At 48.9% G+C, this 27,996-nt stretch overlaps 1 protein-coding gene across 1 annotated transcript; it reads right to left on the bottom strand.

Moving 5' to 3' along the window:
- Window positions 1-177: 177 nt before the first annotated feature.
- On the bottom strand, window positions 178-27,935 carry PODXL2 (podocalyxin like 2). The gene is made up of 8 exons (XM_065749387.1): window positions 27,872-27,935; window positions 18,172-18,465; window positions 8,476-9,371; window positions 7,348-7,422; window positions 4,279-4,435; window positions 2,674-2,735; window positions 1,011-1,190; window positions 178-681 (listed from the first exon to the last, which is right to left on the bottom strand). The coding sequence occupies exons 1-8, from the start codon at window positions 27,933-27,935 to the stop codon at window positions 472-474; spliced, it is 1,938 nt and encodes a 645-aa protein (XP_065605459.1). The 3' UTR covers window positions 178-471.
- Window positions 27,936-27,996: the final 61 nt, after the last annotated feature.

The following is a 27,996-nucleotide window of genomic DNA, read 5'->3' as shown; positions in this document are numbered from 1 at the left end:
CATACACTTCACAGCACCTGCAGGGATTGAGAGCTATTCAGAGATAAAAATCCAGATGTAGCAAGGTCAGGATCTGGCTGACATAACTTCAGCTGGACTCTCAAAGTGAATTTATTCCCCAAAGCTGGACTCTTAGTGCTAGACTTGCCTCGACTCCTTGCTTCTCAAGCCCAGACACTACCAGAGAGCTACAGTAAGTGCATTTAAAGGTGATGAAAGCATTGGTGCTACTGATAGGAACACACACAGAGACCTACCCACCCACCCATCCCACTTCCCTCTGTTCAGTGATCCTCCTGGCTCCAAGCCACGGATGCAGGCTCAGGACTTCCATCGGGAAAGCTTGCCCAAAAATCTGACCCTTTCTGAGCCTTTAAGAAGTTCCTGATAAGCCACCTGATCCCATGGTCCACCAGTCAAGATAGGAGAGAGACAATTATATTTCAGGCGTTTGTTCCCTCTCTTCTTTTTCTAAAGATGTGTGTCTTCCTCAAACACATCCACGTCTTCGCTTGCCTGCTTATTGATCAGGACATCCCAGCTGTCAGGGCCATTGATGGTGTTGCCACCATTCACGCTTGGCTTCTTCTCCTGCATTTCTGACTGGCTGTCACTAGCCACATCCAAGGTGGGGTTGTCATGGCAGCCGTTCTCAACAAAGCGCAGCTCCTCACCATGTGACTGCAAAGGAGGGAGAGGAGCAGAGATAAGTGAGGATAGGTTCTGGCACTGCTGAGAAGAAAAATCAGAACAGGTTATGAGGGTCACCAAAGCCTTAGCAGATCATCTTTGGAAAAAGTATATTTATTCCTGGCCCAAACCTTACAGCAGAAATGAGCCATCCTGAGTGGACAGGTTTACGTTTCACTAAATGGCTTCCTTGCTGCTCCAGCAGTGTATCCAGCTACGTCCACAAAGTGGATGGAAAAAACAATCCCCCTCAACTTGCCATAACCCTTCATCCCAAGGGATTAGAATCCAACCATCTTCCCCACCTGTCCCGTACTCACCATGTTCTTCATCTTAGGCAGGCGTCTCTGCCAGCAGTTGTATATGAGCCCCAGTACAATAATGATGGCACAGATGGAGCCAATGATCACCAGTACCACAAAGAGTTTCCCATAATCACTGCGTGTCTGGTTGGGGTGTGACTGACAGCTTGTGGTGGTTGAATAGTTCTGGATGCCAATCTGGAAGGAAGCAAGGAAAGAAGTACACTGAATACCCTGGCCTGTCATCAGGTAGGATCTGCTCAGTTTTCTGGGTATAAGTACAGGACTGTCACCACAGGCAGAAGAACTAAAAGGCAAGGTTAGGGAGCCAGGATGTTCACTGTCTTACACGACTAGAAGGCACATAAATTTAACACCATCATCTCTGAGAGCTGGCCAATCAGCCAAGTGTCAGAAGGCATAATCCTGCCTTGACTGCCTGCACAAGCACTGCACCAACATGCAAAACAGAGAGGCTTTCATGGGAGAAGATATCCAAGATTTAGTTCTCTTTTAATTGTCAGCAAAGCCCAACGACATTCCCTGTGACTTGGTGGGAACACAGCCTGGTTATGTAACAATTCAATACTAAGTATGATGGGTGTAAGAGAATATCCTCCCTCTTCTTTCCAAGCCCATGCTGCCACAAGGTCAGTGCAGTGAGCAGTGTTTCATTATTGATAGAGCTGGAGAGTCAGAGGCAGGCAGTGGGGCCACTGTGGTAGCATGCATGCTAATGTGGAGGTATTGCTGTACACAGAATTCAAACCTTACACTGACATGAATCCTTTCTGGACAGTTCTAGCTGCTGATGCTTCAGTCACACTATTTCTACAGGGTTGTCTTTTTAGCACTTTCTCTGGTGTAAGCTAATCAATAACTCACTGATCATTTAATTTGCTTTATCTAACTGCACCGGTTTGATAGGTCAGGGAAAAACCTGAGAGGAGACATCCAGCAAGGTGGTGGCCCAATTCTGATGCTAAAGTCAGCAGAATTACTCCAGGAGTGCTTAAAGGAAATAAAAGCAGCAGAATCAGGCCTTCAGTGCCTAAGCATCTAACTCAGAGATCACGAGTCTATTTTGCCTTCACCTCTTCACTCTTCCAAACTGCCTACAATTAGAGGCAAATGCATGAGGACATGAAGCAGCTAGCAGTGGATTATGGCATCCATTACCTGTGGCTCTCTGCCTCCCTTTGTGGAGGCAGTTACGTAAAAGGAGTGAAATGCAGACCCTGGAATAGCAGAAGGAATGTGTCCTATCTACAAGCACCTCCCTAACCTCCTTCAGCAAAGGCTGAGCAACTGGCAACAGCCAGTCTATGTAAATCAGCAGGGCTGATTCTGGGGCTCTGCAGCACTCACATCACCACAGGCAAGAGTGTGGAAGGTACGGGACTAAGCAGCCCAACAAAACAAATGTGTGAAAAGCAACTTCAAAACTAAGCCAGAAAAGCAGGTAGGGAATAACCCACAGTTACTCTCTTAATGGGAACAGACATAATGATCTGGCAACTACCAGAGAGGGCAGGAAGGACTTTGCCAAGTGTCAGATTAAACTGTGTGCCTGCTGTGGGTTCAGCACTTGGATAGACTGAGATGCCTCCACATTTGCAAGGTGCTTATTTTAATTGTATAGCCAGTCTTAAAGGATGGATGCAGGCAGACAGGCTTTTACCTCAGCTAAGCTCCTCTTAACATCCCCCAGTGCCATGAGAACATCTTTTGTAGGGATGACACCTGTAAAGAAGGAGATAGAGATCAGTGCTGCCCTTTCAGCTCAGGTTAACTAAGTTAGATGTACTCAACACTGTGAAATGCCTAATAGGATGGAAGCAGGGGAACACACATTTTTGTTCACTGGTACTTTAGGTTAGGAGACTGAAAATTCAAGGACAATAACACCAGGGGTACTGCCAAATGTTCCTCAAAGAGGGAAAAAATCCAGGCATGAACTGATACTACAGGCACCTAGGTACCCTCCCCCCAGCAGCCACAGAAGCTCTCAGGATCTGTATCTGCCCTGAGAGCAGCAACATCCTAAGTCATGGAGACAGGTGTGTGTGCTGCCCAGTTGAGCCTCCCTGCCCTTTCCAGCTCCTGAGCTGCAGCACTTAAGATGTTCCCACAGAAATCCATGCTCACCTGTCACATCCTTTTTAGCAAGTGTGTTTTGCTCTGCAGGGTCACTGTGGAAAGGTAAAGCCCCTGACACAACAGCACAGGCTGCTAAAGGTGTGCTGTAATAGCTCCACTTCCAGCAGGAGCTTTAGCCAAGGAGTCACCGGTCCACCATGAGCAAACCTCTCCTGGACCCTTCTTCCCTAACAGTTCCCAGGATGTTCTCCAAACCAGGTGAGCATGAACAGTCAAGGAGGATTTAGAGACTGAGGCCCATTTCTACTCTCACTTGTTAAGCAATAAAAAGAGAACCTAACAAAAGCACAACACTCCAGGGCACAAAATACTTTGCTTCCTGAAGTTTCTTAACTCAGGGATATATCCCAGGTTGGTTGTGCTTGTTCATACCTGTGTTTTCTTTCATTGGTTTGTGTATTCCCTCCCTTCCTTGGGAAGGGAGACATCCTCTCCCTTTCTTTTAGAAGACGAAATGCTTACCAAAGCCTTTTCATTGGCATATGGTTCAGCTTGGGAGAGATGTAATGATTTAAGGCATCGATACAGCAAATATCACTTAAACGTTAGCTGTATTTTCCTACTACTTCAGGGCCTTTTAGAGTACTGTTTTGTTTTTTTTTTCATATAGGCCACAATGTCAACATTAGAAGCCTCTAGCATGAAGCAGAAGCAGTATAGAAAAAGCATTCTCCTTCCAGAAGGGGATGAAGATGTTAAAATGCCCCAGCACAGCTTACTTCTAGTGTCAACTCTTTTTTTGCTTTGGGAATGCTAGAGAGGCACTCTGTCAGGACTGCCCAGGTACAGATGGGAGTTAAGTGGTAAGTTAAAAAGTGATCTAAGAGCAGGCTGTCATGTCCTGCCACAGCAGCAGCCTGCTCATAGGGGACAGCACAGAAGCACAGGGATAGAAGCTGACAAGTGCTCATGTGAAGGCAATCCAGGGGGGAGGAAAGCAGGAAGCAAAGTGCAGATCAAGCAGTGAGGGACAAGCCACTTCATTCCTCAAATCCTGTTAACACTGGGAATAGGTGGAACTGAACTGCAAACAGAGCAAAAGCTCCTTTCAACATGGCTAAGCATCTCCATTTGGGAGCACCCTAGAAACAACCCCTATCACAGGAAGACTCTTCCCAGCACTTACCCTGTTCCCCTGCCAGTGTCATTAGCAAGTGCTTGTCGTTTTCATTGGGTTTGCTCAGAGAGATCAGCCAGTGGTCCTGCAGTCCATCTGTCTGCCTGGAGAAGGCATCCTCCACCAGTGCCAACAGCTGGGGACCCCTCTCCAGCCGAAATTCCTCCTGCCATGGGAAAAGGACATTGGTGAGCAGTGGTAGGAATGGCAGGTGTAGCACTTTCAGGGCTCACATGACTGCGTGGCAAAGACACCTGCATCAGGTACACCCAAAACCCAGCAATGCTAAACCTGGTGCAGCCCCAGTGCCCGGGCTGGACCCGTGGAGTTCTCAGGACACACCTATCCTCCTTCCGGAGCTCCTGTGGCCACCACATACCCCACCCTGTGCTAAGCCCAGCACACAGGGATCCTGAAGCAACATCATCACGTAAGGCAAGCAGCAGCCAGGCTTTTCCCTGCAGCCAGTGCTGGGTCAGCAGGTGCAGCTCGGCCTGACATGCTCCAGCCATCTCTTGGCAGGCTCCTTCGCTGCTTTCCCACTCCTGTGTTTCTATTCTTATCTCCAGTTGCCATGTCAACCTGAAGGCCACACAGATGATTAATAAAATGGAGAGCTCTTGTTGCCATGGCAATTTGAAGCGCTCAAGGCAGGCACAGGCTTGTGCCGAAAAAGGCCTAATTGGAAAAGACACCGATGACTGGGGCCTGAATCATGAGGGCCTGCCAGTGCCTTGTCTCATCAAGTTATGGGTTTTGGCATCAGCAGGGAGGCTGGGGCAGCAGTGCAAGGATGCAGAGTGGTGCTGTGGAGCTGTGGTTCCTGCTGCCAGCCTGAGGCTCTGTTCTGGGGGATGTGGAGGAAAGGGGAGCAGCGTTGCCCTAGAGCAGGACAAGAGAGGTGAGAAGTTTCTAGTCACAGGGAAAGCAGGGGTTGCAGAGTACTGAGGAATTCTCCTTGGCAGAGAAAAGGGAGCTGTGAAAGAGTCTGAAAGCACACGAGCAGAGTTAGAGGTCGCCTCCTGAACACAGCCAGGTACCACCACTGGGTCAGATCCTGCAGTCCTCACTTAAGCAAAATTCCCAGGTGTACTGAGTGGGAGATGTGCCAGCAGGGACTAAAGTGACTGCCCTGACCAGAGCCTATTGAGGAGATAAATAGGCTGCCAGCTTAACCCAGCAATACAGACATCAACCCCACAGCAGGTAAATGCCCAGCACCATGAAGAACATTAACATTCAAGGTGTGACTCTGCAAGTGTCACACCTCCTCATCCCTTGGCTTTTCACTGGGGCTCTGTACTGAACCAGGCATCAAACACAATAAATGTTTTAAGAATCTCCATGCTAATTTAAGCTACAACACTTGTAATGGAGATTCTGCCTCATGGTCCCAGAAATCCAAGCTATACAGGCTTTGGATACAGAAAGCAGAAAACAAAAGGGACAGGCAGAGGGTAGGTGAGCCATCCAAACTAAGCAAAGGGGAGGAAACAAACTGTGTCAGTAATGGTGGAAAGGAGAAGAGTCTGATTCCAGTTTCAGCCATGCAAAGTGGTAACAGGAGAAAGGGAATGAATATGTATGTCATCAAGCGTCCCTTTGAATAACAAGGAAGAAAGCACAAATCACTCATTGGGAAATATGTTTTGAAAAATGAAATCAAGTAGAAGAAGAGTTCAGGCCTGCCTATCCCAGGACGCTGTCTTCTTTCAGCATGGCAGAACTGAGGATTCAACAGTAAAGGCATAATTTTATCAAGAGACATCAGCACATCAGCTTTTAAGCTCTCACCCTTCCAGTGGTTTAAACAACACAAGACCAAAAGAAGAAAGCTACCACGTTCTGCAAAATTAATAAGCATTTAAACTCCACAGAGATGCTAGAAAGAGTAATTGTGGATGCAAAAGAAACAGAGCAGCAGGAATACGGTTTTCAAGGACTGGTTTTCTAAGTTGCAATTGTGTACTGCAACAGAGATGCTTCAAGCTCTCCGAAGGGCAAACTAGACTGCATGAAGTCAGAAAGAAAAAGCCCAGCTTTTAATCTACCTTTAAAGCAGTCAACATTTTTAGTTTTGGCTTACACAACAAAGTCAACAGCTTTATCGTGTCAATCATCTGCTTTTGCTGTCCCCCAAAATTTCACCTTAAACACTAAAAAAAAAAAAACAAAAAAACCACCACAAACTCATCACTAGCAGAAATAGGTCAGTGGCAGAACTACCCTGCAGTAACAAATCCAGCCTGCTCTGCCCATGGCTGGAGCTGTAGCAAGCAGGGACACAAGGACAGAATATAGTTCCCCAATGAAATATTTTGGTCTCAGGCTGTCAGGCTCATCATCATTTTCAAGAATTATGAAAGGCACCTTGACCTCCAGCCTTTCATAACTAGTTTCCAACTGCCTGATGAAAGGCCTACCAGAGGTGAACGAGCCAGAGATCCACAAGGGGCTCCAGACTCATGAATTAACTGCAGCTTTATGGGGATGGATGGACGTGCATTGGATTAGCAGAGCGTGACTGGTTAGCAGACCCAGAGAACACATAAGATAAGGGGTTGGGAAAAAGAGGCACTTAAGGAAGATTTAGTGACAGCTTCTTGATACTGAGCCATTCACATGGCAAACGGGGAGTCCTTTTTCCTCTGAGCCATCAGAGAAATAGTACTACATCCTGGAAGGAGAAGAAGTACAAGGAAAAAGAACAGAGGAAAGGAGGATCTGACCTCAACACCACCATGTTGCCTGCAAGTAAGAGGTGCAGTGTTAAAGGCTCTAATGTCTCCTCATAAACCAGGTGAGAATTGGCACAAACTAACAGCCAGTAGTTAGTGAAAATCCAGTCTGGAATTTATATAGTCTAGACTTTGAGATAAATCCTCTCTCCACCCACTCTTTCCCCACTTGGAGAACAAGAATATTTTTTGTCCTTCCCTCCACAGCCTCTACAGGGCCTTTGAGAATTAATGCTTTTAAAATGTTTTGTAGTGAAAGCACACAGCAAGAGCTGTGCCTGCCTCCACATCTCTAAGCAATATTCCTCCCCTGCCATCAAATCTCTGTGGACATACTTACACAGTCGATGTTATCTGACATATTCAGGATGATGTAGTTTTTCCCCGCAAGGTTGCTCCAGTCTTTGCAGATCACCTGGAAAGACAAGACAAAGACAGATGGGTTCACATAGCAAATGCAGCTCTCCTGCTGAAAGTGCAGGGTACACAAGAGGCTGTGCCATACCCCAGAGAAGTGCTCCTCAAAGTAACTGTACTCTAACTTTTTGCACTAGGAAGGATTCACCTTTCCATTTGTGATGTGGGACACTAGGTGTTTCTGTTTTAGCAGAAGCACATGAGGCAAGGACAAGGTTGCTGTGTCAGCTTCCCACAGTCCATCTTAACTAGAGTACCTAGAGTCTGGGAAACTCACTGGAAAGCTCTCTGGCCTGCAGCCTTATTCTGTATGCAATCAGCACAGCGCAAAAACTAACAAAGAGCTTCTGTGGTCCTTAACTGGTGAAATAGGGTCCATCCATAAACTGTGTAGACAGGATTGGAAGCACAGAGGGACTAAGCTCAGGGTCCCAAATACCTTGGGATAGAAAGAACAAAAGCTTTCCCTGTCACTTTTTTTTTTCTTTTTTGCCAGTTTGATCCTCCTACCTCTCTTTCTTTTTACCAGCTGCCAGTCTGTTGGATTCAAGAACTGCAGCTCACCTCACACCTCCTCACCTACGAGTCCCCTAGACAAACACCCTCACAGATCACTGTACCCTGCTCCACCTGCTCTGCATCTGTTATCTGCATTAGGCAGCAGCAGAAGCAAAAATAGCACTACATTCTCACTCCCTTTCCAGAAATCCTTGGGGCCATTTTTGTCCTGACACTTCCAATAACGAAGGCTGAGGAAACAAGGAGCTCTTGCTGCTATGTGTGCCCCAGAGGGTAGGTGTTTTTTAGAAGCAATATTTTGGGCAGCAATTCATAAGGGAAGATGTCGGGGGGGGGGAGGAAGGAGGAAGGGCTTACTTCAAGAATCACGGGTACCCTTAACTCTCCAAAATCTAGTTTTTTGCTGGGGTGGGCAAACAGAAAAGCTACTTCCACCAGTCAGATCCAAGGCAGTGGTCAGGTTAAGGAGTTAAACACCCCATCAAATATCTCCACTGCTACCTCTCATCCACTGCCCACCTCCCAGTGCTACCTGTGCTGAATTCCAGGGCACTTCTGTTGGCAGCACGGCCATGCGGGCATCTCCAGCCTGTGGTGACAAGCTCCTTTCTGCTGTAACAGTCTCTGTTGCTACCTCTGTGTCATTCCAGATAGGATCCAGCACAGGCTCATCAGCCCTGTCCCACGGAGCTGCAGAGGAAGCTGGATGCTGCTCACCACCAGAAAGAGTCTGAGTATCTGCAGAGCTGCCTCCAGGAGGGAGCGTCCCCATAGGCATCTCTGCTGTCTGCTCCAGCTCAGTTAGCACTGTGGGCTCCAGCATCTCCCACCCCACTGTTGTCTCCAAGAACTCATCTCTGGCTGAATGTTCTTCCCCACCAGCCTCCGTCGTGGACTCTGAAAGCTCCGCACTTGTGGCAGTTGCAGTCTGTTCTGAATCAGCTCTCTCAACAGCCCACATATCTCCAGTTGTCACCTCAAATTGCTCTTCCAAAACACCAGGGGACTGTGCGGGAGTAGTAGGAAAAGCAGAGGACACAGGCAGAAGACCAGGACCCATGCTGCTCCCAAGGTCTAAGCCAGGAGAAACAGAGTCCTCTTCTTGCCCTCCTATGGCAGCCTCGGTCACAACATCTGGCCTGGCGGAGGCTGTGGAAAGCAGGAGAGCAGACAAAGACTCTTCTTGGTCCACTGGTTCAGAAGATGTAACTTCTGGCTCTGAGGTCTGGAGGCTCTCCAATGCTCCTCTTGAGTGGTCTATAGGGAGCAGCCCCTCCTCTTCCTCCAGTGTGCTGGAGAAAGGCGTGTGCAAGTCAGGCTCTACAAATTCTGCTGGTGTCTGGACAGTGGCTGCTTCCCAGTTCTTTTTTGTCTGTGTCCCATTCCCTTTCAGCACGGCCTTCTGAGAGGCAGCAGAAAAACTGTAGTCTAAAAAAAAGAGATCCAAGAGACTTCATGTCAAAACCTAAGCACCCAATAACTCTGAACAAAATGGAGCCGACCCCAATGCATGCATCTAGCCACAGATAGGGTCTAATGGCAGAGATCTTTAAGACAGGACAGCCTCCCACTGAAAAGAACAAACCCACCAGGTATGTGCAGGGCAAACTCTGGTATTTACCCAGCTCCCTGTCCCATCCAAATGGACCCACTTCCCCTAGGAAGTTACTCCTCTCACTCCTTTCTGCCCTGAAGGTGTTTTCATAGTCCTGCAACTAACAGCTTCAACGCCTGGTATCTCTAAGGTGAAGTTACAAGCGTTAGGAATCAGGCTGGGACTCAGGCATTCATTCTGCATGAGATTCAGAAACGTGGTAGATTGTAACAGCAGACACAAGCTAAATGGGAAATACCAGAGAAGAGAACAACAGCACAGTAAACCAAGTCCTTTTCCTTGGCACGGCCAGGTTATACACCAAAACCTGAATTAACCTAGGCATCTTTGAAATGCAGAACTCCAGTTTATAGAGCACTTTGCAGTGTAAAAGCCATCTCACAAACATCTGTGGGGTATCTGTGATATTCCCACATCATTAAGGTGCAGTTTTGCTGCAAGGAAGCAGAAGTCAGAAACGAGATGAATGTAACTCTCCTCCCTCCAACTTCAACTCCAAGCTGTCCTGTGGCTCTGACAATGAATGCCAATGATATTACTATCATCTCACAAATGTGAGGTTAGAGCAAGTAGTGGAAACCCAAAGAGGAGTAGAATAAGACAATCCATAAGAACAGACACATTAAGCTGGAGCCTTTAACTTTCTTGAGGAATCTCCCTGTTAGATCTGAGTAATTCTATTTCATCAGCTTGCTCCCTAATTAACTCCCTTTCTCCCCAGATGAGCACAGCACATACTTTGAGAAAGGGAAGGAAGGCAGTCTCTCTACAACCAGAAATGAGCACCCTGCCCAGTCTTTGGTTATGGGTAGTAAGCGACAGCCTGAAATCCCCAAGGCCTGCATCTCTTCTCCTGCCTGACAAAGTAGATGCCTCACTGAGCACTGCCAGCAGCTGTTGTCTGGTTGCCTTACAGAGATGATCTGCACAAGCCATCTCTGTACACCTGACTCCAAACCATTGAGAGCTGCTGCTGGAACAGGCACTGAACTCCTAAACAGAGAGGTCCACATCAGCATAGCTTCCATTGTCTTGAATGTGCTCTGGCAAAGAGAGCTGCCCATGTTGCTTCTCATCCTTCCTGATGGGAGAACCGTGCTGCTCCCGCTTCAGCCCTAGGGATGCTCCTGTTTAGCTGAGATGTAGCTTTCCTAATCCACATCCTCTTCCCTTCCATTGCCTGGTCTTCCCAGAGGTCTTAACCAAGAGTTACGTAACCCAGTGCCTGCAGAAATAGAGCTGCTGGTTAATGGCAGATGTGGCCACAGACCACAGAATTGAGGACATTAGGTCAGGACCCTCTGCAGACAGATGGTGAAGGTTTAGCACATCCCCCAGGGCTCTGCTGCTGCACAGATACTCAAGGTCTGTATCAAAAACATGGCAGCAGCCCTGCCTATCCTGACACACTGAATGAAAAGAGAGGTACATGTTGGTCCTGCCCTCTAAACCAAAGCCATCAGATGAGGCATTATTTTAAAGGATCAGTGACCCATTCTGCTACCTCCCTCACCTAGAGACATTCTCAGCTATTCTCGATTCCTCTCTACCTCCTTCTCTTCCCTCCCCTGCACCTCTTTGCAGCAGGAGAAAATAGGCACAGAAGAAAAACACATGGGGCAAAAGCAGCATGAAGTTTGCCCCAGAGGAGTAGGGAATGCTCCCAACCTATCAGCTCTCCTTTGAAGTCACAGGTTTAACATGACTTAAGGTGCTCTGTCACCAATTAGCTGGCTCCTGAGAGGAGAAGCCTGTGTGGTACAGCCAGGTTGCCTTTCCACAAACAAAATCTAAGGAAGCCTGAGGGACTGCTGCCTCTGCCATCTCTCCTGGGTGAAGGAAGCTCAGGAGAACTGGTCCCACTCTCTCCCAGCAGGCTCCTGTCTTCTGTGGCAGCTGAAAGCTGAAACCTGAGCTGCTTTTCAGAGGCAGCAAATCAGTGAAGCAGACACGCTCCCTGCTAACTAATTTCACATTCCCACTTGCCACCAGTCTTTCCACCACCCTCAGTCCTAAACCAAGAGCATCCACCTCCTGTCTGCTTCGGTAAGACCCCATGCTTCACAGTCTTAACTCCCTTCGTATCTTGCTCAGACTGTTATTCAGCTACTTACCTTGCAGACAGGGCAAGAGGCAAAACACAGAGAACACTGAATCTTGAGGTTTTCTGGCCAGAGTTGTACTGCTGTGTGCTCCTTAAAACAAGCTGCTCTCCATATAACTCAGATCCCAAAGCGGTTCGATCACCTACCAAGCTTAGAGATTCAGGGATGGTTATCAAACCCTTCCTTCCACACTTTTCAGATAGACACTTGGATCCTGCCTGGAAACATCTTTCACAGCCTCACTACCAAGGAAAGGTATCTACCTCCCAAGAGCAGGTCTTTTTAAAGCACTCATATTTCAGTTCCTTTCCCCCTTCCTCTACAGTTGGATGGAATTATTCCACACTGTCCATCTCCTTGGTATGACCATGCTGGTCCCATCATCTTCTTCCCAAGGCTCTTCCCAGACAAGCTGATTTCCATCACTCACATGCAATACAAAGCAAAGTGCTTCCCCACTGGAGACATCTCAGCACTTGCCTTGATTTCCCTTCCCCTAAACCCTATAGGAATACCAAAGGGCACCTCCCATTTTTAATGAACTGGCTGCATTGCCAGATCTGTCAAGCTGGTTTATCAGCTCATCAAACTGCAGTGAGGAAGCAGAAGGCTGCCAGTCAGAAGGGTTTCTGGGAAGGGAGTAAATAACAACCGCACACGTTGTTATCTCTGTTCCTGCCATAGTCTGCCTGCTAAGTCTCTCACTGAGTGCAGCAGTAGGTTGAAGAATGAGAGAAACTTGTGACCACACAAAGAGATGGCATGTGCCACATAGCATCATAAGAGGGAATGGTTTTAAACTAAGACAGAGGAGACTTAGGTTAGATACAAGAAGGAGTTTTTCACACAGAGGGTGGTGATGTACTGGAAGAGGCTTTTGTAATGGTATATAATAGGACCAGCTCATTCAAGTAGATGTCACAAAAGAAAGGAAAAGAGTGCTCATCCATCTCTGAGGATTAAGGCTCACAAGGGAGAACTCCACAGAGGAGGAACCTCCAGCAAGAGATCCTTCCTCCGTGGCAGTCAGCCCTTAAACGGGGTCTAACAGGGGCTGAGCCTGGCTCCACCTCTTCTGGTTGCACAGGTGAACTGCCTTCACCTGTGCTCCCAGGGCTGACTGGGTCTTTCCTTCTGGGGCTCAATCAGAGGTTCAGACCGTGACTCAGCAGTTGCCATACAGTTGCCCAGAGAGATCATGGATGCCCTATTCTTGGAGGGATTCAAGGCAAGGCTGGATGTGGCTCTGGGCAGCCTGGTCTAGTGGTTGGCGACTCTGCTCACGGCAAAGGGATTGAATCGAGATGATCTTTCTTCTCCAGCCACACAGTCCTGCAGGGAAAGACCAGATGAGGTGTGCCTGCCTGCTGAACTCCACATCGTGTTCTCTTCCAGAGCTTCTCAGTCACACACCTCCTTAGGAGTCCACCAATATGAAATTCCACACCCCCACCTCACCTCCTTGCCTTAGTTATGCCACCCTAATGCTTTCCACCAGTAGCCTTATTGCATCACAGCACTGAACTGTCTTCATCCCCCCCAGACCACAAAGATTTTCCCTTCTGAGCTCCCTTGAAAAGACCCTCGGGCACAATGTTCCATCTTGCATGGCCATTCTGCCACTCCAAGCCCCGCACACTGACATCTCCCAGGCAGACCTGAGCCTGGGTCGCACAGATTCATATCCTTTGCCTGTGGAGATAATTTGTCCTGGGAGAAGCGAACATGAGCTCCAAAGCTCTGCAAGAGACCCCATTTAGGCTGTGTCCTGCTTCCTCTGAAATCAATACCAAAACTTCCCTGACACCAGATGGGCCAGGACTTGGAACTCCGCCACAACACGATTCCCCAGCCAGACATTTAATTCATTACACTTCTGTTTCTCCTTCATTCAGAAGAGTTAGTCTCTGTTATTGTCCTCTGAGGTTCCTTAACCTGTATTTGTCACCATTAGCTGTTTAAAGGAACTGAGATAGCTCAGAAAAAGAGTGAGCCTCATCATTTTTAGTACACATAACCTGACCATAAGGTCTTTATTGGATTAAACTGGAAGATCATGTTAACTGGTGATTGAATTACTGATAACTAGAAGGCAGTGTAATAAAGACAAGAACATTCCCGGGCTCCCATCACAACAACACAGCTCAAAGTGCAAGACAAGCTTTAGCTGCTGCTTAAAATGCAGGCAGTTCTGAGGTGGTATCTTCTTGCTGGTTTACAGTATATAAAGCAGCAAGGCTTACTGCAAAAAGGCATACAACATCTGATTAAAATTGCACGGGGGTTTCAAGGAGGCAAAAAGGCAATCACTGGTGCTGGAACTGAGCCAGCTGGGGCTAATACCTTTGTCCTCCAGAACAGGTATGTGAAGTTACAGTCTGCCAATCCAAGATGCATCCAAAGAGATCACAGTTAAAAGACTCCAAAGGCAGCAAATCGGTTACGTTGCATGATGCTTGGAAGATGCTTCGGGTAGATACCAGGCGCTTTAAAGCACTGCAGCTGTTCCCAAACAGCCCCGTGCCTTTTTCCTGCTGTGTGCATGATCCACAGTAAGAAGAAAGCAGCTTCATGCAACATGGGATCAGACAAAGAGAGTCACACCAGAACAGCGTTATGCACAGACAGATTCCACTTGTTGCACATCAGTCTTTGCGAGCAGTGGCTTGGTCAAGATCACTTGTCCCAAGACAAATCACCTAACGTGTCAATGCACGTTAAACCAGGGCATAAACAAGAGGCATCTTGGGATCTGAGCTCAGGCAGGGGCTGCTCAGTGCTAAGCTTCTTATGTAGACAGTCTTTACCAGGTGCTTCATTTCATTAAGGCTTGGTAGAAGATGGTATTAAGAACTGCAGCTTTGCTGTCAGTCTGGATGAAGAGGCAGCAGATTTCAGTAAGGCTGAGTGAGACTGAGATCTCTCTGACAAGAGGCAAATAATTCATCAAGGAAGGAAGTGAATCTCTTCTATCAGAATTCTATCAATTTCAACAGCTTGCTTCCCAATTAACTCCCTTTGTCCCTAGGATGAGCACAGCACATATCACTATCAGAAAAGAGCGGAGGATGGAAGAGATTTTATCCTAATAGTTGGTTGGAAAACTTATTTTTCTTTAGATACAGTGCTTCTAACTTGCTTGCCCTTCTACCCCTCATCCCAGCTCTCGTGGAAATCTCTTCCACTCCTGACTATGAATAATTACAGATTACTTTTTTTCCTCCTTCAGAGTGCCACATGCCACCCCAGTGACTCACCAGCCCATAAGACCAAATTTGATAGCTCCCAGCTCAGACATGCCACGGACTTCACGGGAACAATCTTGGAGCTAGAAGTGCAGAATCTGTAAGGAAGTGAGCCTTGTGCCAGCCCAGCAACATGCTGGAGGCTGTGATGATGCACTCCAGCCCTCAGAGGCTCAGCTGTTGGGCAAGGGAGGAGAGGAGCAAAGTGCTGTCATTCACCAGTCTCTCCCAAGTCTTGGATCAATTTTCAGGAGCCCACACTTCCCACCAATTAATAATTAGGCTGCCTCAACCAAAAGATTTCACTGGACTGAGAACACAAGCCTTCAGACAAAACAAGATGGAGAAAGTGGAAAGGAAGGCAAAAAAAGCCAGATGCAAGTCCCCAAAGGTCCACTATATCTTTAAGGTTGAACTGGGGCTCAGGCCAACTTGATACTGAAGGCGAAACAAAGCAGCTAAATCCAAATGAAAATCTGAGCAGCTTTGGGGTTTCCCAGAAGCTGGAGGGCAGAAGCAGCACGTTCACAGCTCCTCCGACCTGCTGTCTGGCTAAAGTACAAGCCACCCACCACTTTTTTTTCTATAGAATATGGCACCCATTTTCCCAACAGACCTAACTATCTCTTCCAGATGCAGCTCCACCTGGTAATAGCTGTATGTGAACAACAAAGCCAAGACAAACTGATGGGTTAGTACACATCGCAACCGTGTGCTTCTGTGCACCCTCTGACAGAAGGAGATAAATCTCAGGGTCCTTCCTCGGGCTGATGCTCACTGATGTCAATATAGATTTACTATTCCTTACCATAAATCAGCAAAGGCACATTATTCAAGGGAATCAAGTGCCCCAGGCTGAGCTGTGCTCTGCCAGTGGGAGTTTGTTCTCACTTTCTAATGGACTAACAGGTGTTCCTACATGCCACATGTTTTCCAGAAATATTTTTAAAGGATGTTCAAGTGCACTTAAACAAAAACAAAAAGAAACAGCAGCTGCAGATTGTTTTGTTTTTTTGTCTCTCAGCCTCAGAGTCACAAAAAGGCAGAGCAGTTTCCCCACGCAGACTTCAGAACACACAAAAAAGAGAGATGACTAATACAGTTTTGAGCTCTCAGGAGATCTGGCCCATGTGAAAGGAGACCACCAATTCCAACCCCAGAGTCTTTACACGGAACAGGGAAGGAAGCCAGCACTACACATCTCCCTCCGTAGCCGTGAATTTTCCCACTCAAGTACTGTAACATTCTGTTTTCTGCCTCTATTGATACAGGGTCCCAAATCTGTGCCTGGGGCAGATCTAACAGCTATGCTGGGTTTTACTCCACTGTCATTCAGAGAGAGATCCTACATAAGGAGAACTTAGACTTCCTTCTTATTTTTTTTTTAAATAGCAGCTGTTTGAAACTGTTTAATGGATTTATAGGTTGAAAATAACCTAACAGATGTCATTACACAGTTCCACGAGGTATCACATGGCATCTGTCACACATGCAGAACATAAGATCCATTGGTTGCATGTCTGTCTCATGCACAGACTTTGCACGACAGAGTGGGCTTCCCAATTTAGGGATGCTATTACAATATCCTTTATTGTAAAATGACACACAGCAGGTTTCTAATTAAATTTTAAGTAGAAATGGGCTCCCAGCTCCTGAATAATTCAAACTGTTCTATTAACCAAGGTTCTGAAATGCCACCGAGACACGAGGTCTGGACACAGCAACAGCCAGGGAAAAAGCAGTGCTTGGAAGCACTGAAGTGCTGGGCAGCAGATAGGGCAGGGTATGCGTAAAGGACAGCTGAAAGAGCACATCTGCTCATGTAGGAAAGCACTGCAGGCAAGAACGGAAAGAGAGGTGAACGCGTTCTGCATACAAATGTGGCGAGGCACGTGCAAGAGGCAAGGCTGGATTTGGTACCCAGTGCATCTCGCTCTCAATGCACAAGCACATGCTGTTCTCCAAGTCACGTCCAGAGCTGTGAGGACACGCAGGTGCCTCCTGGCACACAAATAAAAGCGCTGCTGAGCACGCTGCCAGCTCGTGAGGGAGATTAAGCCGGAGCATGTCCCAGGGATGTGCTGGTGGGAACATCCAGCGTGAGCAACACTGCAGAGGAAGCATCTACTCAGCTTCTTCAGTACTCTACTCAGCTACTTCAGTACTCTACCCACAGCAAGCCTGCAAGTGCCCAGGAGCTGCATGAGCAGCAGGAACGTGGCTCGTTGAGTTTGAGGGCAATACCAGTGAGCAAACGGATTCAGAGACCTAAGCTAGGAAGGCCCTTGCCCTCCACAGAGTGCGTGGGGCCTCAGCGAGCAGCCTGAGCTGTGCTGTCGATTAGTGCAGCAGTTCTCACGCCTGTGTGAGCTCAGGTCTTTTTAAGGTCAGAAACGGGTATGAAGATAAGACTAACACAAGACCTGTGCCTTCTAAATCCAGACCTGAGTCAGACCTGCTGAGAGGAGGCAGTGATACTGGGTGAGGACGGATAGGGCTGCAGGCCTGGCTCCTGGTAACACTTAATACGTGCCCCACATGACACTTAAGAGCAGAAGCATGCAAAATAATCCCCTAAGCTACTGGAAACCCTGCAGAGACACCTCCACCTTCCTCCCATCATTTGCCCTGAGAGCACCTCAAAGCCAACAATGGACATGGGAGGGGACCACTGAGGGGGCCAACACTGAAAAATACCCAAAGAGAAAAGAAAGCTCAAATACTAATGCAGTTCATTTGCTCAAGAGGGAGGACAGCGTAGGCAGTAGGGCAGCTGCTGTCTTCAGTCAGGTCAAATCGCTACTGCAGTCACAGAGTGAGGAACCCAGGATTTGGCCTGGGAGATCCAGTCACGACCCAAATCCTAAGATGGTCTTGATCTCTGAGCCAGGGTCATGGGACCTTCATATCACAATTAATTGACACCAACAGAAAGAAGAAAGACAGAGAAAAATAAGGAGAAAAGAAGTGAGAGAGAAAAAAAGGTTCAAGGCAAATGGAAAACTAAGTGGAAGCAATACTCTTCCCAGCTCAGGGAACCTCACAGCAGCTCAGGAAAAAAGTCTCAGCTGGAACATGGTTTCTAAAGCCTGTGCTTGCTCAGGGTTCACTGGGGACACATCAGGCACTGAGGTGAGAAAATAGAGCTGACGTTTAATCTCAGCCCCTCTTAGGAAGAGTTATGTCAAAGCAGGAAAACAGATCCCCACATCCCTTTGCCTCCCCAGAGCCCTGGCAGAAAGAATAGGGTAAGAATAGCTTACCTGTTGCCGGTCCCAAGTCCAAGCTGGATTCGTTGAGCTCTCCCCCATCTTCCCAGAAGTACTGTGGAGGCTGTAAGATCTTGGACTCCTCATTCTCCTCGCTGGCAAAGCCTGATCCTGGGGCAGCATGCAGAGAGCTAGGGATGAGATCAGGCTCTGCAGTCTCAGGGCTGGATTGCTCATGGGAATTCAATGCCTCCAGATGGGACATAACAGCAAACTCCAGCAGGGAAGTTGAAGTGAGGCCATCAGTGGTCGGCTCCTCCGAGGAGGCAAGGCAGAGGCACAAAGTTCCTGTACAGTAACAATAAACCTGCATTAGAGAGAGAAGACTGACAGCAGGCTGCTCTTGTCTAGACAACCTGCTTAACCAACCCGCCTTTGGGGTAATTTGCCCCTCAGATGGGCTGCACTCTCAGCTGAGGAGGAAAATCAGGCTACGTGGGGAGATGCTCACAGCTATACAGAGTAGCACTCACAGCCAGGAAGAGCCAATGCCAAACAGCCACTTGGGCACTTCAGTGGAGCAGTGATGGGGCAGCCTTCTGGGGGCTTTTTGCCTCCTTGAAAGGATGGGTTGCCTTGTTAGTCATCCATCCTGCAAAGGAGGTGGAACATCTTATACTGAAGGCATAAAATCCCAGCTCTGCAAGTCAATGAGTTTCCTATTCAACTGTCACCCAGCCAAGATTTCACCCTAGTGCTCCCAGTCTGCAGCTACATTACATGCAGGGGGATTGATTTAAACCGAAATTATTTAAATCATCAATATTAATCGTGTTTTAAATCATCAGCCTGACAATCTATTCTTAAGCCATTGATTTTAACTTCATTTTGCATTCACATTTTTTTGTTTCTTTGAGGATAAGCTGACTATCACAGGTAAGAATTAAGACTAACAGCAAAAAAGCTACCAAATGTTAAGCAGGGAGGCAGGTGACACTTAACACTTTTGTTGAAACAATTACAGACCTGGTATTTCCATTTTACATACTAGAAAGTTTGACTGACACTTCTCGATTCCTCGATGAGACTTTAATTGTGATTTGTGTCAAGGTACATTCACATGTATATTGAGCTTCAATCAAAATGCAGGAAAACAGCATCTGGAACTTGGCTTTATTCAACCGATAAATACCACCATAAGTATGGAGACATAAGGAAAAACTACATTTCCCAAAACATGCTTTGCATTTAAAGCAGTTTTGTTAAGCAAGGGAAGTAACTAATGTGGGTGAACTGAACCAATAGCTTCCCAGCCCTCTGTTCTTCAGCACATTAAAACTAGAGGATCTCATCCTTTCACAGCTGAATTTTATTCATAGATTAAAAGAAATAAGAAAAAAGAGAAAGACAAGCTCTCCTGCTTCCTCAGCTTATAGCCAGTTTCTCAGTTTTTAATGAACTAGTCACTGAACTGAACTAATTGAATAAGCTGAAATGAAGACTAATTTGGCATCTTTCTTTGGTAACTGATTTTCCAAACGAAAGAAGTGCAGCAGATCTAACCCATCTGGGCTTCAATAAAATACCTGATACAGTGGTCCATGCAGAATTACAAGAGAAACAAAGAAAGACAACAGTTTGTTGAGAAATAGGCAACTGTAAGGCATTGGCTATAGCAAATTTGACAGAGGTCTCTTTTGGAGAGAGGCTATTAGAGGAAATCCTCAAGGTCTGTCCATGGACCTGGTGCTGTTTAACATTTTCTTAAGTGACCTTGCTACAAAAATTGGGAACAAAGCCATAAAATTAGCCAAGGAAACAAAGCTCGGAGATATCCTCACTGCACAGAAAGACTGTAGTAGAGCCAGGCGACCCCAAGGATGGAAATAACAGCTGTTACAAAAAAATGAACGCTGCGAAGTAGTAAGGTACCACCCTGAGAACCAGCAGCAACCATTCTCTGATATAAGATAGGAAACCATCCGTTAGAAACATCTTAAGAGGACAAACACCTGTATCAGAAAGAGCTCTGAGACTATCACCAGAATGCACATGTGAAAAAGCCTGCAGTCCTGAAGCATTTGAAACAGAGATTTTACAAAGCACTGCTGAGACATCACCTGAATGCTGCATGCAGATTTGGATACACGTGGCCTGAAAGAGTTAGGCAGAGCTGAATCTGCCTTCAGGCAAGGGCACTGACTGGGCAGCTTCCTGAGGTTCCTTCCCACCACGGGGTCCTATGACTCCACATCCCAGAAGGACAAATTCCTATCGGTGCAAGTACCAAGAAAAGTTATGGGGTGACAGAAGATGGGTTGGCCCCTGTGCTTTCACTGAAAACACTGGCTTCTTAGAGCAAAAAAATTATTTAGAGATTGCTGCTCACATGCCAGGTTGGTTACCAGACCCACCCTGGGAATGCTGGGAGCCCAGAAATGCCTTGTGCCTGCTCTGACCTTCTCCATCTATTTCTGCAAATCTCTGAACTGAACAAAAACCAATATTGGTTACTCTTTCCCATATTCATTTGAGCCCGGCTTCTGTACTTCTCAGCCTCATTTGTTTTGTTCTATTGATCCAAGGCAAGATCGGCTGAGACCATCGCAGCAACAAAAAGCAAATGGCAAAGGAGGCTGAGCATCACAGGGGCAGGAGCCTACTGCAGCACCACGGGGCCAAACAAAGCACTCTGGGCATCCCTGCGGGCTGCAGTGGGTAATGAGAACTTGCAGGCCTCACGGGTGGGAGCAGTGGTCCAGAGAGCCCCAGCCAGGCCAGCCCTGTGCTGCTTCAGTGGTGCCCAGCAAGCTCTGAAGCTCTGGAGCTGAGGCTGGGCTTTCCTGACCTGACATAAGACACCTGGCAGTGTCTGCATCGCTAACAGAGTGCTGCTGAGCCCTGTGCAGCTGAGCCAGAGACAGCACTTGTCTGGAGGAGCTTACAGCCTGTGACAGAGAACGGCAGAGAGGAGAAAGTGAATACTGTTTTCAAAGCTAACAAGAAAAGTGGAGATGAAGGATGGAGAGAGATTACAGCGGGTCCAAGGCCACATGGAAAATTCAGTGTAGCTGGGGGCAAAACTGATGGCTTGATCCTACTTTACCTCTTCATCTGTCCCAATGCCTCAGTTTCCTCCAAGTCCTGCGAACACAGATGTAGCTGATGTGACTCTCTGGCTTTCCAGCCATACCACAACATCCTCTTGCAGCCAGCCAGGCAAAGCCTCACGGCACAGCTGTGGTTTAAGCTACTCAGTTTCCATCATCCACACACCATTCAGGCTGCCTGCAGGTCACAGCCCATCTCAACACCCTACAACAAACACCTCATGGCAGATGAAGCTGGGGACCCAGAGAGCTAATCCCATTCCTCTGGGAAGCTCAGGCCCTGGGACTTGGTATACCCTCATTTAACTCTGAAATGTTTACACAGTTTAAACCCCCTAAGCTGCATTATCTTGTTTACTGGGCTACTCTGCTCTCCTCAGCCCAAGATAAAACTCCACCATCTCATCACTAAGAGTGAGTCACTAATAGGCACAGCTCGAGGAAGCCAGGTTTTCCTGGAGTGGATCTAGGGTAAGAAATCAGCTTGGGGCCTGACCCACAAGCACACAGCACAGAGGTTGGCCTGGGGGAACCCTCTGCCCAGCACCAGCCCAAACACCACAGGAAACCTTCTCCAGACAGCACTCTGACACCACTTTGTACCCTCTGCAGCAGCAGTGGTAACAACCTAAATGCTGGGTTTGTGGCACCAAACAAGGATTTGCCTCCTTTCCCCCAGCTCTATTCCAAGCATCTGATAAAGGAGCCCAGTGCAGCTGTCAACTCCGAGGCAAAGAAAGAATCAAAGCACAAGCTGAGCAGGAGGCAGTGAAGCGGAGTCGAGAAATATAACCCAAGGAATCAGTGCATAGCCATCATCCTCCTAGGATGGGGAATGGAGATCAGGCAACTTCCATCAGCCTCCCAGTCTGGTATATTAAAAGGCATATCAAGCAGTAGCAAAAAAGAAACACAAACGAATCAAACCGTGCGACTGTAGATGGGAGGGAGCGGGGAACTGAGCCAGGGCTCGCCAGCTGCTTCAATGGGGCGTTTGTCTCTCGTTTCTATTTTTGCGGCACCTCCGCGTAACCTGGGGGAGATGAGGCTCTGCATGCTAAAGAGGGCAGTCAGCCTTCAGGATGAGAGCACGGGAGACAACGCTGTGCCCAGCTCACAGAGAGGAGGGGTGAGAAAGGAGAGAAAGCGAGAGAGGTAAGCAGAGCCAGGAGAGGGAACAAAGGCAGGGAGCGTGCAGCGGGAGCAGCAAGAAGCTCCTGCGCTGCCTGCAAACTCCAGCTGCTGGCACCTTCAAACGCGACACGTGCAGGGAGCAGTGACCTTGCTGAAGATGCTTCTCGTCCCCAAGGAAGGGAAGAGGGGCGATTTCAACAGCAGAGTAATACTGCAGTGTTACCTTTCCATGGCGGCTGGAAAAGTGCCAGCCTGGAGCACACGCATGGAATGAGTGTGGTGGTTGCCGATCCCACCGGCGCCTCGGAAAACAGCTCCAATTCATGGCAGGGAGGCTTGCTCTGTAGCTACTCAGCAGCAGGAAAAAAAATATCTGAGAAAAGAATACCTTCCACCTATCTCCCAAAGTGCAGCTCCGAGTTTGTGAGCAATTCTAGGAGAACCCCGAAGTATTTTCTATACTAGGCAGCCAAGAACCACTCCATCCCTTTGCCAGAAGGCAAGCCACCTCTCCATGGGATGGGCAGCTGTTTAAAAGCTCCCAACTGGCCTATTGAATGGGGCTAGAAGTGAAAGAGGAAATCAGTTATTTCTGTATCCAGCTGAAATTAGAGGAGGGATTTGGGGACACTGAATGGAAGCTAACTGTGACTGTGTCAAGCAGCCTTTAAAATTGTCTTGCTTTTTGATTAACAACAAGCAAACCTCAGTTTTATCTCCAAGGAAATATACCAACATTCCATAAGACATCAATCACACGGGCTTGAGTTGCAGGGAGGCTCCTGTGCCCACTCTCTCCCCAGCTGGATAAGCTGGATTTAGCTCTCCTTCTTGGGTGCTGCAACTGTAACACACCACCCTGAATCAAGATCAGCCCTGCTTTAGAGGAAAAGCATTTGCCAGAGCACAGGCTCCGAATTCTTGGGCTCTCAGCATCAACTAGCAGAGCCTGCCTGTACAGTACCACCCAGGTATACACAGAAGAGGAGTCAGGGCATCTCTGTATCACCAATGCAACAGCTACAACAATGTCTATCTGTCCATGCTGCTGTTGACGTTCCCTTCAAGCCCAGCCCAAACCCAGGAGTTATCAAACAACATTATTTTGTAGGAGAGCTGGGTCAGGAATGGGTCATCTGTTGGTAATCAGTTAGGATAGAAACACAACGACCAGATGAGGGAAGCATCTGCCAGGGATATTCCCTCCCCAGACCACCCCCCGGAAAAGCTAGGGAGCATGGCCCAAGGGCAGGGAGGAGAGAGACCCAGGGGCAGAACAGCCAACGCACAAACCACGTGCTTGCAGAACATAAAAAAAACCACAGCTAATTCAAATAACAAAAAAGGATCCCAGCCACAGACGAGGGAGGAAGAGAAGATGAGGGCTGCTGTCCCAGCTGATTCCCCTGCTCTCACCTGGAGTCTCTGACCACGCAGCTTGTGCAGGGAAACACAAATGACAGCCACATAACAGACAGAAGTCATTTCGGTGCTAATTTAGTTACAGCTACACCGCTCCAGCCCAGCTCCCACCCGGCCCTATTGCTGCTCCCACACTGGACCAGACCACTTGCAAATTCAGCTGGGCCCCTAATTTCTGAGAACATTTCTAATTAGGGTTTCAGAAAACAAGATCAGACTGCTTATCCTCCTCCGTACTGTCAGCAAGCAGGTCCCTCACCCTGCATCCCTTGCAGCCGTTCACCTTCCCGTGGCCCTTTGCAAAGCAGTGGGAAAGGCAGTGCAGGAGCACATACAGATCCTGCTCTAATTGAAAAGAAGGTGACAAGGCACAACTGAAGAAGCCCTCGCAACTCTTCAGGAGATCCTAAAGCACAGTGTATTTGTGCCAAGCATCTTTATGCTTTTGTAGGTCTTTACAGCTGGCAGAATCAGAGAGCTCAAACACCGGGGCGCAGCGCGTGCTTGGCTGCACATATTGAGCACACACTACCTTGCCATTTGCAAAGGACTGCAAACATGTGCTCCCCTGACATTTCAGCAGAGAAACACCTACAGCACAGACCCCAGTACGACGTTGGGAAGCAGCCAGGCACTACCCCAAGATGCACCTGCTCCTACTGATGAATGCAGATGTGCACTGAGGTCTCACCTCTGGGGATGAAGGGATCCTCAGGCCAGCACCATGAAGCATCAGCTCTCCTACCCTTATCACCAGTAACGAGACAGCTCCAAGCACCACCACCCATCTCCACAGGGGTGCTACCACACAATAAGGTCACAGCAACTCAGCCGAGCCATTCTTCCCCCGCTCAGTCACCAACTGACACCGGGATTGCAGCCACGCTTGGTTTCAGTCTCCCAGACTGTTTGCCTTCGCTCCCTCCCGCATCGTCTCGGAGCCTTCACACCTCCCTCCTCCACTGCTGCAACGTCTGCTCTCCTCCACACCTCTCGCTACAAACAGTTCCCAGCTCAGGGGGAGACACAGCCCCCAGGGAAAAGGCACCAGGAAGGCAGCTGCAAACAGGAGAGGTGAATTTACTTCTCTGTTACCTTCCCTAGCTCCCCTCAAAGCAGCCCGCAGGCCCCCAGGGGTTAACAAACCGTAGATGAAAGCCACTGATCTAGGCAAAAAGAAAAACAACCCAGCCCACAGATTGCTTTGCCCTCTCACAGGCACAAAACATTTCATCCGTCTGCCAAAAAAACCACCTTGCCAGGCTCACACCTCTTGCTCGGCATCGATCTGGACTATGCACCACACAGAGGTGCACCCAATAAAGGTGTGCGGTTGCTCCGTCCGTGAGCTCCCTGCCTGGGCTACCACAGAGCAGGCATCCCTCCAGGCATGGTCAAAACGTATGAGAAAGCCACCTCTGACACCCAGCTCAGCCTAAAGAAAGCTGAAACTCATAGGCAGCTGGGCTCAGCAGCAGCGCAGTGTTAATCACCCAACTAAGCGTGTCCTCCAAGAGGCTCCAATGCAATTTCATGTAACCTGAGGCAAAAAAAAAGCCTCATGCAGCCTCAGTTGTCCTGCATGGGCACCAGCTACCTGCACAGCACCCCAGGTCAAAGAGGGAGCTGAGAGCAGTTGCAGTATATAAAGGGAAGGCTGCAAAGCTGGCCTACAGACAGCAAAAAAGAAACCCCACAACTTCAGTGCAGCTCCAGATTCAGAGCTTGGCCAGGCACAGGGGTGCTGGGGACACCATCGGGGCACACCTTCCTCGCCAGCATCCCCGTCCCCCCACGCAAACCGCTGCACGTGTCTGCTCTGTCTCTGCGTGACTGACTGGGCTACGCTCGTGTGGCTGACGAACAGCATCTCTCCATTCTTTCAGGATTACGTGTTTCAGCTGCTGGTGAGGACTGGAAGCAAGCTCACCCGCGTGCCAGTCGTGGGCTGCCATGCACCTTCCCGCAGCCCCTCTCACCACGGCCGCCTTTGTTGCTGCTGCTCATTTATTTACCCACAAAATGCCAGAGCGTCTTCCCACGCTGAGCAGAGGGGGGAAAAAAAACTTTTTGGTGTGCTCTGATCTGTAGCTTTTCGCCTGCAGCTTCCCCTTGAGGGCTTAATGTAGTTATTTCTACCCCTGATGCCTATAATTAAATGAACATTTCCTTATGGCACCGAAGAGGCCAAGGAAAAACTGACTACAGGGAATTTTCATCCATCCTGATTTATACTCCCTCAGCTCAGGCACATTCACGCACACAGTGTTAACAACGAATCTTCCAAGCAAGCTGAGAGGAAAATAAATAAATAAATAGCCCATATGCAGACAAGCAACACAGAAGAAATGAAAGGGAAAAGACCACTTCCCTCCTCTCTCCCTCTGCTTTTAACCACATCATTTTCCTAATTGTAAAAGCAAAAGGGCTCGGATACCAGCAGCCTGTGAAGGTGTTTCCGTGCTCCAACAGCAGACTGACGCTGCCCGGCTCACTGCTGGGACCCTGCTGCAGTGCACGCTGTGTTGCAGCCCATCCTGCAGGTCCACAGAGGCTCCTGACCCCATAGACAGACATCAGCACTCAGGCTTTAACCATGCCTGCCTTGAGGGACTGGAGGAGCAAGGCCACAGCACACTTAATTATTCCAGGCTGGAACAGCTCCTAAACCACAGAGCAAAGCTGCCAACCAAAATGGGGCTCAGTTTATAAATTCTCAGCAGCCTTGGCCTCCAATTTGAGATTCCTCTCAATGTAGGTAGGGATCCAGGTCTCCCTAGAGATGCTAAGCTAACCAAGTCCAGCCCACCAATGCCACCACACCCCACCAGGATTACCAGTTTCACTGGATAATGAAATGAGCTTCCCCTTGCCTCCCATCTTTAAGTCTCTGTGCTAGGGCAGCAGAGAGATCACAGAAATCCAAGGACCCAAATCCTCTGCCTCATCACCAGCTGGATAGCGACACTACAAAGTTTCCAGCAGTCTCAGCAGAAGAGGAAACACTCCCTCAGCACAGCAGCATCAGCTGTAGTCCTTTTGGCTGCCAGACTTTAAAACCACCACGAGGTCACTGTCCATCCTCCACAGAGCAAACGCAGCTTTTGAGCAATGGGGCCGGGGCCAGGTGCTAACAGAATGGCGGGTGAGAATTCAGCAGCTCCTCCCCACGCACACTGCTCAGAGGAAGGTTGGAAGGAATAGGGAGCACAGGTGATGAGATGCAGCCAGAGGACTTTGGCCAGCTGTGCCCTTAACGCAGAGCCTGCCTCGAGGAGCCCACAGAGCTGTCTCCCAGCTCAGCTCGGGCACGGCTTATCGCATCGGTGGCACAGCATATTGGCACGGCACCACAACAAGTCTTCTGATCCGTTTTGCTCTTTAAGCTCGCTATTGTTTGCGAACCTAAAAGGCTTTATCCCTTCTCTTGAGGGAGCCCCGGAGCACAGGGGCGAGGCACGGCACAGCCAGCCGCTCAGGGCCAGAGCGGTCCCGCAGCGCTTACAGATGGCACATTCCCCCACGAACATTTCCAGGAGATTGGGGCAATGAGATAAGCGCGGCGGGGGGCTGCGTGTCACTGCATCACAGCTCGGTCGCGCTGGTTGGGAAAGCAGCCCTCCCTCCCTGCCAGAATGACTCAAGACAAAGACTCCCCCACACTTGAGACGATCTGAACTCCTGCTCCCCAAACCTCACTCAAACCACGTTTCGGTACAAAAGGAGACGGCGGTTGGGAGGGAGAGCGCAATCCCAGCCTCGCGAGTCCCGAAGCCCTTTGTTGGGAGACCTCCCCAGATCATTTAAAAATAGGAGCTCAGCCCTCGCAACTATTCCCGCACTTAATTGCCGTTCCCTGGCACGCCACCTCCCCTCCAAATTTCAAGAGGGGGAGGGATAGGCAGCGAAACCCCCGCGGCGCCAGGTCCGAGAGAGAGCGGAGCGGGGTCGGAGCTGCGGGCACCGCGGGGGGACGGCTCCAGGGGACAGCAGCCGGCACCAAGCGAGCACTCAACGCGGAGCCCCAGAGCGGAGGGCGGCCCACACCCACCACCGGCGCTCGCCTCCCCCCATTTCCCTTCACTCACCGGCGGCCAGGAGGAGCAGCAGCAGCGGCGGCGGCAACGCCGGGGCCCGGAGCATCGGCTGCATGGCGGCGGCCGCTGCCCTGCCGCGCCGCCTCTTCACGGGGAGCGGGGCCGCCCCGCAGCCC

This window comes from Cyrtonyx montezumae, unplaced genomic scaffold (genome assembly GCF_038088225.1).
Source record: "Cyrtonyx montezumae isolate F1298 unplaced genomic scaffold, pur_monq_1.0 scaffold_6, whole genome shotgun sequence".
Classification (NCBI taxonomy): Eukaryota; Metazoa; Chordata; class Aves; order Galliformes; family Odontophoridae; genus Cyrtonyx; species Cyrtonyx montezumae.
The sequence above is the reverse complement of the archived record's forward strand: the minus strand, read 5'-3'. Positions and strand labels throughout refer to the sequence as shown.